The sequence below is a fragment of the Verticillium nonalfalfae genome, assembly GCF_003724135.2.
Source record: "Verticillium nonalfalfae strain VnAa140/NRRL 66861 chromosome Unknown scaffold_218, whole genome shotgun sequence".
NCBI classification, from domain to species: Eukaryota; Fungi; Ascomycota; class Sordariomycetes; order Glomerellales; family Plectosphaerellaceae; genus Verticillium; species Verticillium nonalfalfae.
In genome coordinates, this window is record NW_021167443.1 from 17,617 (window position 1) to 30,574 (window position 12,958).

At 52.3% G+C, this 12,958-nt stretch overlaps 4 protein-coding genes across 4 annotated transcripts; all 4 read left to right on the plus strand.

The window, feature by feature from the left end:
• Positions 1-338: 338 nt before the first annotated feature.
• D7B24_003900 (uncharacterized protein) lies at positions 339-2,199 on the plus strand (the record flags this gene model as incomplete). The annotated part of the gene is made up of 2 exons (XM_028638085.1): positions 339-898; positions 1,047-2,199. The coding sequence occupies 2 exons, from the start codon at positions 339-341 to the stop codon at positions 2,197-2,199; spliced, it is 1,713 nt and encodes a 570-aa protein (XP_028490456.1).
• Positions 2,200-3,037: 838 nt separating this feature from the next.
• D7B24_003901 (uncharacterized protein) lies at positions 3,038-3,884 on the plus strand (the record flags this gene model as incomplete). The annotated part of the gene is made up of 3 exons (XM_028638086.1): positions 3,038-3,121; positions 3,171-3,650; positions 3,879-3,884. 3 exons carry the CDS (start codon positions 3,038-3,040, stop codon positions 3,882-3,884), a joined length of 570 nt encoding a protein of 189 aa, XP_028490457.1.
• A 1,926-nt stretch (positions 3,885-5,810) lies between these two features.
• On the plus strand, positions 5,811-7,178 carry D7B24_003902 (uncharacterized protein; the record flags this gene model as incomplete). Its single annotated transcript, XM_028638087.1, has 3 exons — positions 5,811-6,042; positions 6,096-6,155; positions 6,205-7,178. 3 exons carry the CDS (start codon positions 5,811-5,813, stop codon positions 7,176-7,178), a joined length of 1,266 nt encoding a protein of 421 aa, XP_028490458.1.
• A 1,694-nt stretch (positions 7,179-8,872) lies between these two features.
• D7B24_003903 (uncharacterized protein) lies at positions 8,873-11,588 on the plus strand (the record flags this gene model as incomplete). The annotated part of the gene is made up of 8 exons (XM_028638088.1): positions 8,873-9,079; positions 9,128-9,425; positions 9,479-9,567; positions 9,618-9,733; positions 9,782-9,911; positions 9,997-10,130; positions 10,181-11,433; positions 11,494-11,588. 8 exons carry the CDS (start codon positions 8,873-8,875, stop codon positions 11,586-11,588), a joined length of 2,322 nt encoding a protein of 773 aa, XP_028490459.1.
• Between the last annotated feature and the right edge of the window lie 1,370 nt (positions 11,589-12,958).

The window sequence follows — 12,958 nt, forward strand, 5'->3', positions numbered from 1 at the left end:
CGTACGTCGTCGTGCGGCGGATCGGATCCTGGCAACCTGGCAGACGAGAAATGCTGATCAGGGTTGTATTTGTCTCTCGACCGTCTCCCTGTGTACATAATGTCGCACCCATCCCCCCAGCCGAAGTGCACGCGGCCGTGTCGCAGTTCATTATTCTTCTCTTGCTCACATTCCTGAGTCTGAGACCCGAACCGCACGCAGCTTCCATTTGCGCGCGTCGGCTCATTAACCATCCCTCGTGCGATTTGATCGCCCTCTTGTGTCCTGTTTTAATACAGCATACCTTGTCTTCCTTCCCCATCATCTACCCTCATCAATAGCAGCACCTCCTGCCCACTATGGCGGCACCACCCAAAGATTTCGACACTGGGGCACAGCCCCTTGGGGCTACCCAAGAGAAAGGCCAGTCCCTGCGCGCTAACAGCAGCGACGGCGAGCTTCGCGAGGGCGTTATTGAGCGCGACAACGCCGACCAGCTCCAGCGACATCTCGGCAATCGTCAGATCCAGCTGATCGCGATTGGCGGCTCCATCGGTACTGCCCTCTTCGTCAGCATCGGCACTGGTCTCCAGCGCGGCGGGCCAGCTTCTCTCTTCCTCGGTTACCTCACTCAGTCCATTGTGCTCGCATGCGTCAGCAACGGCTTGGCCGAGATGTGTGTCTACATGCCCATCTCTGGCGCCTTCATCCGCTTCGCCGGCAAGTGGGTGGACGAAGCTTGGGGATTCATGGCTGGTTGGAACTTTTTCTTCTATGAAGCCTTCCTGATCCCCTTTGAGATTGCGGCCCTGAACCTTGTTCTCGGCTTTTGGCGTGACGATATTCCTGAAGCTGCTGTGTGTGTTGGATGCATCGTGTTGTACGCCTTGCTCAATGTCGTCGCCGTCAAGTACTTTGGGTAAGTCTCAGTGGCAGGAGAAGACGAAGCAGAGCGTCCATGAACCCCGATGAAAGACGGGCCACGAACGCCGCAAGACCCTCCCCGATTTGCCAGCGAAGCCTCCTCTTGTATACCAATGCTGACCGACGTGTTCCCTCCATTTTAGCGAAGCCGAGTTTTGGCTCGCCAGCGGCAAAATTCTGCTGATTCTCATCGTCTTCACATTCACCTTCGTGACCATGGTCGGTGGCAACCCCGATAATGATGCCTACGGTTTCCGATACTGGAAGAATCCTGGCGCTTTCGCCGCCTATCAGACCACGGGCGACCTCGGTCGCTTCCAGGGCTACCTAGCGGCCCTTTATTCGGCATGCTTTACCGTCGTCGGCCCTGAATATCTATCCATGGTCGCCGGTGAGGCCAAGCGTCCGCGGACCTATCTCAAGCAGGGCTTCAAGTCTGTGTATTGGCGCTTCGGCTTCTTTTTCATCGGCGGAGCCCTGTGCGTCTCCATCGTCCTCCCTTACAATGACCCGGATCTCGACAACGCCGGAGCCGGCACCGCCAACGGCTCGCCGTACGTCATCGCCATGAAGAACATGGGAGTCGGGGTTCTTCCCCACGTGGTCAATGCTCTGCTCTGTACCAGTATTTTCAGTGCCGGCAATGCCTACACGTACTGCGCAATGCGCTGCTTGTATGGACTTGCCCTGCAGGGGCAGGCCCCGAGCTTCCTGAAGAAGTGTCTCAGCAACGGTATTCCCGTTTACTGTTTTGCCGTTGTCATGGTGTTCCCCTTCATCTCGTTCCTCCAGGTATCGGGCGACACAGCCGGTGTCGTGACGAAGCTACAGAGTTTGACGTCGGCATCTGGTCTGATCAACTACATCGTGATCAGTGTCACATACATCTGTTTTTACCGCGCCTGCGAGGCCCAAGGGTTGGACCGGAAGACGCTACCTTACACGGGATGGTTTCAACCATACTGCGCCTATATTGGTGTGTTCTGGATGACTCTAATGGTCCTCACCTTCGGGTACACCACTTTCCTCACAGGAAACTGGGACACCCTCACATTCTTCTCCTACTACACCATGGTCTTTGTCGCCATCATTTCATTCACTGGATGGAAGCTTTTGAAGCGCTCGCGCATCGTCCGTCCTCACGAGGCCGACCTCATCTGGGAGCGACCTATCGTTGATGCCTACGAGGCAAAGTTCAGCTCGCCACCGACACGGTTCCGCGACGATGTCAAAAACATCTTTCGCCGCAAGAACAAACAGGGTGCGGGGGCTGCTGAAGAGGCTGCAATCGCTTAAGACTACAATCCTCGACTTTTCATCTTCATTTTATTTTCACCAGATACCAGGGCTGCGACGGTTCTTGCGCAACACAATTGTTGTCGTATGCCCAACGACTGATTGATGACAGGCGTTATGAAGGGTAACGCTGCTGGAGTACTTGCTCGCCACATGCTTGCAAGCCAAATTCACTCGTTAGAACATGTTGCTTTGAAACCAAATGGATACCACAATTTCACTCTCAAAATACGTTTGTCGCCGACATTGTGTCTGTTCCAGGTCGTACAAGCTTTATGCCTTCCTCGAGTCGACGTTGAATCTCCAAGATTCGTGCCTTCGTACCTCTGAAGCTACCAAAAGCGGTCACTGTGATTGCCATCTTGTCGTGTTCTCTATCACCAAAATCCAAGCCTGGTACCAGGCCTAATCATCTCTTGCCTAGACTGGTCATGTTCCCCGCCAACCCCGCTCCCAATGCCTAGCTAGCCTTTCATTCAGAATTCTGATGAGAAGCATACCTCCGGGCGCCTCGACGCGTCTTGAGCTATTGAGCGAACAGTCCTTGTTATGTAAAGCTCTAGATCAAGCTTTAGCGCGCCACGCTGAAGATCAACCTGGGTAAACGCCAATCAATTACCCTCCACTTGGAGATATTGCCTCGCGCAGGATTGGATTGTTACCTAGCCATAGCAATCACCAAACCTTAGCTTGACGGCTGAAGAGTTTGTCTCACAATCAAGTGCGGCTGAGAACAAAGAGCGAGTCTACAGCATGCACGAGGTCCAGGTTATCAAGCGAGGGTTCTCCCAACTGTCCTGTCTGAACTTCACTTCCCAGGATTATTCTGTTCCTCGCTATGGCAAACGTTTATGCTGATCATCCGTTCCCCCTCATCGCGTCTCCGGCGTACGAAGGGAAGAAGCTTTCAAAAGCCTTCGAGGTCAGTATATCCAAGTCGTGATAAACGACTTCTTCACTAATGTGTGAAGCCCGATATGTTCGAGCGTGTCGCTGGCGAGATGGCGTGCGTTCATAACATGATCGTCCGCGGCCTCAACTCGATACACCTCCAAGCGCCAAATGTCCCGTTGCTGGAGGTGCCAGCTTTCATTCAGTATAGCCTGATATGGTATAAGTTGGTGCATCTGCACCATTCGTGTGAAGAATCCGACTTCTTCCCCCTCATCGAGACGATTTCTGGCGAAACGGGCATTATGAGTGGAAACGTAGAACAGCACCATGCATTCCAAGAAGGGCTCGCCACATTCCATCTCTATCTCAAAGAATGCGCCAATGACCCAACTCAGTTCTCAGGAAACAGGATTGTATCCTTGATTGACTCTTTCGGCAGAGTTTTGGTGCAACACCTTACCGAGGAGATTCCAACCATCGTCGGTTTACAGAGCTTTGGTGCACAGAAGATGGGGCGAATGGAGAATAGATTTGCTGAAGACGGCAAGAAGAACATGGTTCGTATGCCTGTTGCAATACTGTCGTTACCCAAGACTGAAGAGTCTCAAACAGAAAGAAATGGGCTTTATGGCCGGATTACCGTGGTGCTTCTCAAACCATGACATAACTTTCGAAGGAGGAATTTGGTCAAAATGGCCCCCTGCGCCAGGAGTTGTCAAATTCATCTGTAGAAGTGTTGTCTTCTGGTTGCACAGAGACTGGTGGAAATTTGCCGCATGCGACAGGTATAGCCGACTGAGGCCGCTGCGGTTTATGTCCAGGCCCGAGCCTGCTAGGTAGGATGAATCACGGAGAAGGTTAGTTTACTATGCTATTTAGTTCCTTCTTTCCCTTTTTTTCTTTTTTTCTTTTTTTCTTTTTTTCTTTTATTAACATATTTCCCTTTAGGCGGCGTACGGTTTAGTTCCTGAGAATTATGGCTTTAACTAGCTCCTCTGAATATCTGATGTCTCTGCCACTAAATGACGCGACTTGGTGTAGGTTGGAAAGAACAAACAGCGGTGTTGGTCAGGACCGCCTCAAATCAGAGGTTTACATTGAAAATACTGGGTTTCCCTCTCATCACCAAACACGAGATGCGGTGCATGCCAAGCTTTTGAGCCTTCGACATTGAACGTCACAGATTGATCCCATGTGTTGGGTCAAGCGGATCTTTCACAGCTGACTTGTCACTATATTTGGTCTTGAGCTGATCGGCAATCGCTGTCCCATTAATCGTTCCATGATCACGAAGTCCTGGAACGCAGATCAGACCGTCGGTTGACAGATCTGCCAAGGCACCAGCCCAACGCTTAGCCCGCGTGAGTCTTGGCGTTGATCTATTTGTCTTCCCATCTTTGTCATCCAGGCAGCTCAAACACCTTTTAGTACGTGGCAATTTATCTGATACTTGCACAAATCGAGACCGGTTCTCATCAAAAGACTCATTCATCTCCACGTAATGGGTAACAGCCTCGTTTACCAGAGCTGAGAACACATCTCGGACTGACGATCAGACGAAGCTACGAAGCTCATTTTGAAGTGAGCGAAACACAGAACGCTCTGATAGACCTGCGGCCGATGATCCGAGGCGTCGTCAGCCGATCGACACCGTTGCGCCTGTTTCCTTGCCGGAGCGTCATGAGAGGATCAGCACGAAGACGGCCGGCCCACAGACTGTTCGATTGCGTGAATCGCCGACTACGCCGGATCGGATTGGCTTGTCACGGTTCGTCGAACCTCTCTGGCGTGTCGGGGAGGACGGGGCATCAGGCCTTGGCAGAGCCGCTCGGGACTCGGTGGTCCGGGGATTCTGAAACGAAGCCCCGACATGGGCACGGCCAACACGCTAGCTGCGCCCCACAGACAAAGGCTTCAGCTCCCAGAGAAGCTGGGGTTGCAAGCTTGTTTTGCGCCTGGTCGGCCGGGGAAACGTCTCCTGACACTTGATCGACGCTAAGCTTTCGAGTGATAACTTTCGTCCAACCTATCCAGCGTGACTCAATTGTTGACTTTCATAGCGCACATCAGCGCAACATAGCAGTCTGAGTTTGATACGCCTTGAACAGTTGGAAAGCAGGGGTGCGTGTTTGTAGGTGTTGCCGCCATGTTTCGTCCAGTCTCATTCACGACTCAATATCCCTCGTGGTTTTCTTTCTTGATGAGGCTAAACGCTCGCCCCCCTGGTCCTCCACACCATTCACGCCCTTTGTCGCACGCTGGTAGCACATCCCAAACACATCGACCGCAATCCAGACTCACATGTGCTTAGCTACCAAATCCCATCCCCTATCCCAGCGTACTACGCTGATCTCTTGGAGGGGAGAGATGAGGCCCTTCCCAGAGTTGCCGCTACGATCACTTACCTACCACTTTGGTCATCAGACGGGCGGAGGGGCCAGGGGGAAGGGGGGTAAGTAGATCAGTCCATCACTCATTGCTCCGCTAACACATTGTCCTTTAAATAGCCATCTTAACCTGCACATTTCCAGTCCATCCAGGTAGTCCTCACAGCGACATGCAGACTATTGTCCTTTTTGTCTTTCCTTCCACTCCGTCAGTAACAGTCTACAGGTAGACTTTTCCATTCCTTCGCATTCAAGGCTTGACGCCTGGATATCTTTGTGGCTTTTCAACTTCCGCAACTCTTGCATTTCAATTGTCTCACAGCTTTCAACATGGTTTCGACACTTTCTCTCCGCCATGCCGTTGTGGCCGCACTTGCATTTAACGGATTGGCTATCGCTCACTACGAAACCGGAAACGCAGGAACAGCCATCAAAGAAAAGCGCCAGGTAGCGCCTCGGCAGCTCGACCAGCTTCTCGGTCTTCTTGATGGCGCTGGTGCTGGCGGTGCCGCTGGTGCTGGCAACGGGGCCGGTGATGGGGCTGCTGGTGGCAAGAATAACGGTGAGAGCCCCTATGTTTGGCCATCTCAAGTCGCAGTGTTGACAAATGTCTAGCTGGAGCTGGTGGCGCTCTTGACGGTCTTCTAGGTGGAGGTGCAGCCGGCAAGAAGAATGGTGAGCAAAGTCCTTCTCATTCACAACATACCGAGCTAACCCAACCCAGAAGGAGCTGCAGGTGGGGCTCTCGATGATCTTCTAGGAGGCAAGGGAAAGCAAGGGAAAGCAGGTGCCGGTGGTGGTGGTGAAGCTGCTGCTCCAGGCGGGGCCGTCGGCGGCGGAGCTGCAAACAATGGCACGGAGGTTCCGCCTGCCAATGGTGGCAAAGGTCAAGGCAAAAACCAGGGCAAGAACCAGGGCAAAGGCCAGGGCAAAGGCCAGGGCAAGAAGAATCAGGGCAAGGGTCAGGGAAAGAACCAGGGCAAAGGCCAGGGAAAGAATCAAGGAAAGGGAAAGCAAGATGGAGCAGGTAAGAACAACAATGCTGGTGCCGGCGGCGCTGCCGCACCCGGGGAGGCTGCTGCGACAAACACGGCCGACTGTGGTGCCGCTGCTCCATCGACACCCCCTGCCGCGGCCGATGGCAACGGTAACGGCAACGGCAACAACGGCAACGGCAACAACAACAACGGCAACAATGGCCAGGGGAATGCTGGCGAGGGCAATGCTGGTCAAGGAAATGGCAACGCCGGTCAGAACAACGACAACAACAACGACAACGATGCTGGTAACGATGCTGGTAACGATGCTGGTAACGATGCTGGTAACGATGCCGGCAATGGTCAGGCTGGCGGCGCAGACGACACTGGTAATGCAGGTAACGCCGGAGACGACAACGATGGCGAGAATGGCGCCGGCAATGGAGCCGGCAATGGCGCCGGCAATGGAGCTGGCAATGGCGCCGGCAATGGAGCTGGCAATGGCGCCGGCAATGGAAATGGTAATGGAGCTGGCAATGGGGATGACAATGGCGCCGGCAATGGAGCTGGCAATGGCGCCGGCAACGGAGCTGGCAACGGAGCTGGCAACGGTGCTGATAACGGCAACGCTGGCAATGACGATGAGGAGGATGGGCAGAACGACAAACGCCGGGTCCAAACCATGCGGAGGCGTGGTGTTCTTGCCAACCTGCATTGGTAAGAGTACGTATGGTACTTATTGTTCATAGCTTTGATGGTCTGTCTAGATTGCCTCCTTCACATCAGCGGAAAATAACTGGGAAAACAACCCGGTCTGGCAGGATCAGTCTCGGAAATTTATCTTGATCTGTATTCGCGCGCACAGAATCTTGGGTAAGCGATACAATGCTCTGCTACTGTCACTTCAGATTATCAAGTCGCCTATCTTGGCGTAGCATGATGACGCTTGGCCATGTTCAACAAACCCGCTGTCACCACCTCCCTGATTTATCACAGACCATCTCGGGAGCTTCATGGGGGTAGGGATTAATTGCTGTTGTCAGATAATTGAACTTTTCCTTATCCCTCCTGTGAAAGGATAGCCTGCCTTATTACCATCAAATAAGAATCCCCCGCGAACCGCACAGTGGTGGAGAAGGTCTGTTGTGGGATCCACGGTATGGCTAGAAGACCGCACGCCTGCCGAGCCATCGAATATTCCAAGTACGCTACAGGGCTTAAGCGAGAATCACCGCCATGGAAGACCACTGACAACCCGCGATTAGTAGCCAGACCCAGCGGAGAAAGCTCGGGCATCGAGAGCTGGCAGGGGTTGCGATTTCTTGTGCTGATCTTTCTGGGGTCTCCAAGATCGAGGGCCACAAATTTCGGGCCTTTTATGGCACTGGCTTCGTGACATATCTCTGACTCATGACAGAAGTCATCGTCAGTGCAAGTTGGGTGTGTGCACTTTTTGGGGGGGGGAGACAAGTGGTGCGCCAGCCATCTGTCACCAGGCAAGAAACCCTGTGCAGGAGCCACTCATCCTGAATCGATGATTATGGCATGACCAACGGAAAAAAAAGATTGATATTAATTTTCAAGGTATTGCAGTGCCCGTTTCCAGGTTCAGCTTATCCACCATGCAATACATGAACGGACAGACCGAAACGTAGACCCGTGGATAACTGCCGACCGAAATTATAGAGGTCTGCCGCAGGCCGAGCTACTGCGATATCACGGACCCCTGGTCCACAGTAGCGATCAGCTAAGGATTCCCCAGAATCGCCATGCCTTACAACACTCTCAGCTCGTCTCGCATGCAGCCAGTCCCCCCCTCCGCCCTCCAGGACCTGCCCCCATGACGAACTCCGGATGCTATAAACCTTCGCACTGTGGAACCACCGGATGTCGCTGACGTCTTGGCAGTCGATCTGCGCTCGCTTTGCCTGCCAGCAATCCTGGCGTATACCAACCCTTCGGCTAATGGCTCATGTCTACTGTGTACGGCATCGAAGTGACATGACGGAATCAAGACTGGTTTGTGTGTGAGAAGGGCCGAATAACGAGATCCTGGGATTGATCATGTACTTCCCTGTAGTAAGTCAGTTCCGTCATGGGTGTCACTGGCAGCCTCGAATCTTGTGCTCTCCTCGTCAACTCATAACATGCAGCTGGAGATGCAGCCCCCCACCATTATTCTTCAAGCGCCGGCATCTCACGGTGCCTTGGCAAGTTGGCGTCCTAATCAGAGATCATGGCTTGATGAACTCAGGTGGCGTTGGTGGAGGTGAGGCATTCGCCAGGCTCGCAGGCCATCTTGACAATATAAAGACCACGGTCGTGTCCTTCGTTTAGTTAGTCCCAATCTCTATCGGCTTTGTTCGCTCGTACCCCTTGTAGGTACTGTGCCTTGAGCTGAAGATCTGACGCGCCATGTTGAAAAGTCTGGTTTCTGGCCTTCTTGGCCTCGCAGCTATCTCCCAGGTCGTGGCTCAAGACGAACCTATCGTCGATGACTCTTTCTTTTTTGGACAGGCGCCCGCAGTGTACCCTACCCCTGAGCTATCACCAGATGGCCCTTGGTCAGATGCTCTTGCCAAGGCCAAGACTCTCATCAACCAGATGACTTTGGAAGAAAAGGTACAACAATCTGTTAGCTAACGGTACAAGGGACGCTGACTTTGGCAGGCAAACTTAACTGCGGGCACCACTTCTAGTACTGGTTGCAGCGGTTGGATTCCCGGCATACCTCGACTTGGGTTTCCTGGGATGTGCCTCGTGGACTCGGGCAATAGCGTCCGTGGAACTGACTACGTCAGTGCCTTCCCACCGGGAATTCACGTCGGAGCAAGCTGGAACAAGGAGCTCGCGCATAGAAGAGCATACCACATGGGCCGAGAAGCTAAGATCAAGGGTGTCAGTGTGCTCCTTGGCCCTTCTATCGGCCCTATCGGCCGCATTTTAACTGCTGGTCGAAACTGGGAGGGTAATAGCCATCCGGAGTATGGTTACAATTTGAGTGGCTGACTTTAATCCCAGCTTTTTCTGTTGACCCTTATCTAAGTGGTCGTCTAGTGCATGAAACAGTGGAGGGAATTCAGGAGAACGGAGTGATGGCCAGCACCAAGGTTTGTGGCGTGGCCCTTTAGCGTTACAACTGATGATTAACAACACACAGCACTTCATCGCCCAAGAGCAGGAGACACACAGACTGTCCACTCGAGACGATGGTCCTTTTCAGGAGGCTATCTCGTCCAATGTGGATGATCGTACTATGCATGAGCTCTATCTCTGGTGACACCAACCCTCCTCGATCAAGCAAGGCTTAACTGACCTTTTCAGGCCTTTCTACGACGCAGTTCACGCTGGCACGGCCAATATCATGTGCTCTTACAACAGACTTAACAACTCTTACGCCTGTCAAAATAGCAAGTCGCAAAATGGCTTGCTTAAGGAGGAGCTTGGCTTCCAGGTGCGTCCATCGGACTAAAATCTTGTGTCATTGAGTATGCTCATTATTGCAGGGATGGATCGTGAGCGACTGGGGTGCAATGAAGGGAGGTGTTGCCTCTGCACTGAGCGGACTCGACGTGGCTATGCCTAACGGCGCTGGCAAATTTGGATCATCACTGGTCGAGGCAGTTAGCAACGGATCTCTTCCAGAGGCGCAGATTGATAACATGGCGACCAGGTGAGTGTTTCGTAAACCTTTGGTGTGATCCAGCTGACTGGCTAGCCCAGACTCATCGCATCCTGGTTCCACCTAAAGCAGGACGCCGAAGGCTTCCCAAAGCCTGGTTATGGCATGGCTCAAAGGCTCTGGGAGCCGCACTCTATTGTCGATGCTCGTACGAAATGTTCCAGGCCGACTCTTTTCGACGGCGCGGTTGAGGGCCACGTTCTTGTCAAGAACGAGAAAAATGCGCTACCGTTGCGCTCCGAAAACATGAAGCTGATCTCTCTCTTTGGCTATTCCGCCCGCGCACCCAGCAGTAACACGCCAGTCCCTGCAGCGAACGGTACCCGATTCGCATCATGGGAGATGGGCATCCAGTCCGCCAACATCACAGAGGTCGACCTGGGTTGGTTCGGTAACCTCGATCTTCCGACATCTGACATTGCAATCAACGGAACTCTCATCTCTGCTGGCGGCTCGGCGGCGCCCTCGTGGAGCTTGATCAGCGCCCCCTACGATGCTCTCGTATCCCAGGCTTACGAGGACGGAACCGCTCTTTACCATGACTTCGAGTCCGGAGATCCTTCTGTCAACCCAAATTCTGATGCCTGCATTGTCGTCGGTAATGTCTGGGCCACAGAAGGGTATGATCGCCCATCGCTGCGCGACCAGTACACTGACAAGCTCATCTTGAATGTGGCCAACAAGTGTGCCAACACGATTGTGGTATTCCATAATGCTGGGCCACGCCTCGTCGACTCCTTCATCGAACACCCTAACGTCACAGCTGTAATCTTTGCTCATCTTCCGGGCCAAGATAGTGGAAGGGCATTGATCTCACTCCTTTATGGCCAGGAAAACTTCTCCGGCCGTCTTCCATATACTGTTGCCCGGAACGAGTCCGACTACGGCGATTTACTGAAGCCTGATTACACGTCTCGAGACGCGCCTAGTCGGTTTCGGACATATCCCCAGTCTAACTTCGTTGAGGGTACTTTCGTGGACTACCGTGATTTCGACTCCAAGAAGGTCGACCCACGTTTCGAATTTGGTTTTGGTTTGAGTTACACAACTTTCAACTACTCTTTTCTCAAAATCTCCAAGACTGATGGTAGCTTTGGTGCATATCCGACGGGCCCAATTATTGAGGGAGGGCATAAAGATCTGTGGGATGAGTTAGTCATCGTGGAAGCGGACGTAACAAACAGCGGAAAGGTCGACGGAATGGAGGTCGCGCAGCTATATCTCGGCATTCCCGGTGATGAGCATACGCCACTAAAGCAGCTCCGAGGTTTCGAGAAGCAACTGATAAAAGTAGGTGAGACCGCTACTATGAAATTCCCCCTGAGACGTAGAGATCTTAGTGTATGGAATGTAGAGGCACAAAAGTGGCATCTTCAGGAGGGGGAGTACAGAGTTTCCGTTGGCAAGAGCAGCCGAGATCTACCATTGACGGGTATCCTGGTGCTTTGAAGTACATAATCTTAGAAGAATACTTGGCTCCAGACTAGAAAAATGGCAATGCATAGTACGCTTCTTATCTCACCTGAGACGGTAGGCAGTTTGCTTTGGTGCAGAGCACTTGGAACTCTTGCTGACCACACATCTTGGCCTACGTCTAAATATACTTGGGTCAAAATATTGATAGCTTTCAGGAGATCATTGAGCGTAACTCTACATCAAGCTCGGTTTCCGTGGTCTATTCGGAGCCGAGCTCCCTTCCTAGCTTGGCGTACTCATGAATCAGCCGCAGTTGGCTCAAACCGCCCTATGTGAGTTGCTATGTGTAATCCGCTCAATCAAGATCAGCGGAGGGTACGCCACCAACCGCAAAGTCTGTTTCGCGCACCGACAGGGCACACGGGACGCAATAGTTCCAAGACCCAAAATCTTGGCAAAGGGTCTGCGGCGTCCGATCCAACTGGACGCCAGTCGCTCTGGTGAACATTGGTATCATCCACCCTAGTAGTTAGCCCCTGATAAGTCAGTCGACTCGTATTGAGAGCCTTGTCTGCACGCCTTGATGCTGAGGAAGTCAGCAAGTGGTGGGGCATTGCCCGAACAAGGAGCCTAGTAAGGTGCTGATTCTGTGTTCTCAAACTTGAATGGCCAGCCGGCGGCATATTGAGACTTGCGGGACCGCCGGCGATGAAAGCACGAATCTTCAATCCGTATGACCTGCCACTCTATACCTGATCCGTTGACCACCTGTTACGTTGCGATGTTGTTGGCAAGCGGACCTACGTCTATGACTCGTCAGCAGCTGGGCATTTATACCTGGCATAGGCAATCGTCAAAGCACCAATTGGCAGCCACCGGATATCTTCTGGATTCAAGTACCTTACACAAAACTTTCATCCGTGAAGGAGTAAGCTCACGCAAAGCCATGCAGTTTTACAAGCCTTTCGCGATGAGTTGGAATACCAAGCATACTGGTTCGAGTCCTCGAGATCTCAAGGTGTCTTGCATGCGTCATTTTCAACGTCCGACTATGGAGATTCGACAAGCCACAGACCCAACGTGATACAGACAGCCTGATTTTGTCAGTGTCTGCAGAATGAGGCTATAGCTCACCTGACCATTGGGTATCGACCTGAGCTGACTATTGGGCCCGCTTTTATTCTGCGTTAAGCCTATTCCGGAACTGACCTAACTACTAGGGGGTGCTGAAAAGGGGTGAATATAGTAAAATAGGATTACTTAATATATATTAATTTCTCTATCCTTAGTAATCTATTCTAAATCTATTCTAAATCTATTCTAAATCTATTCTAAATCGATTCTAAATTATAGGGAGTAAGGGCTTTATAACCCTTCTAGTAGCTAAAATAAAAGCTAAACTA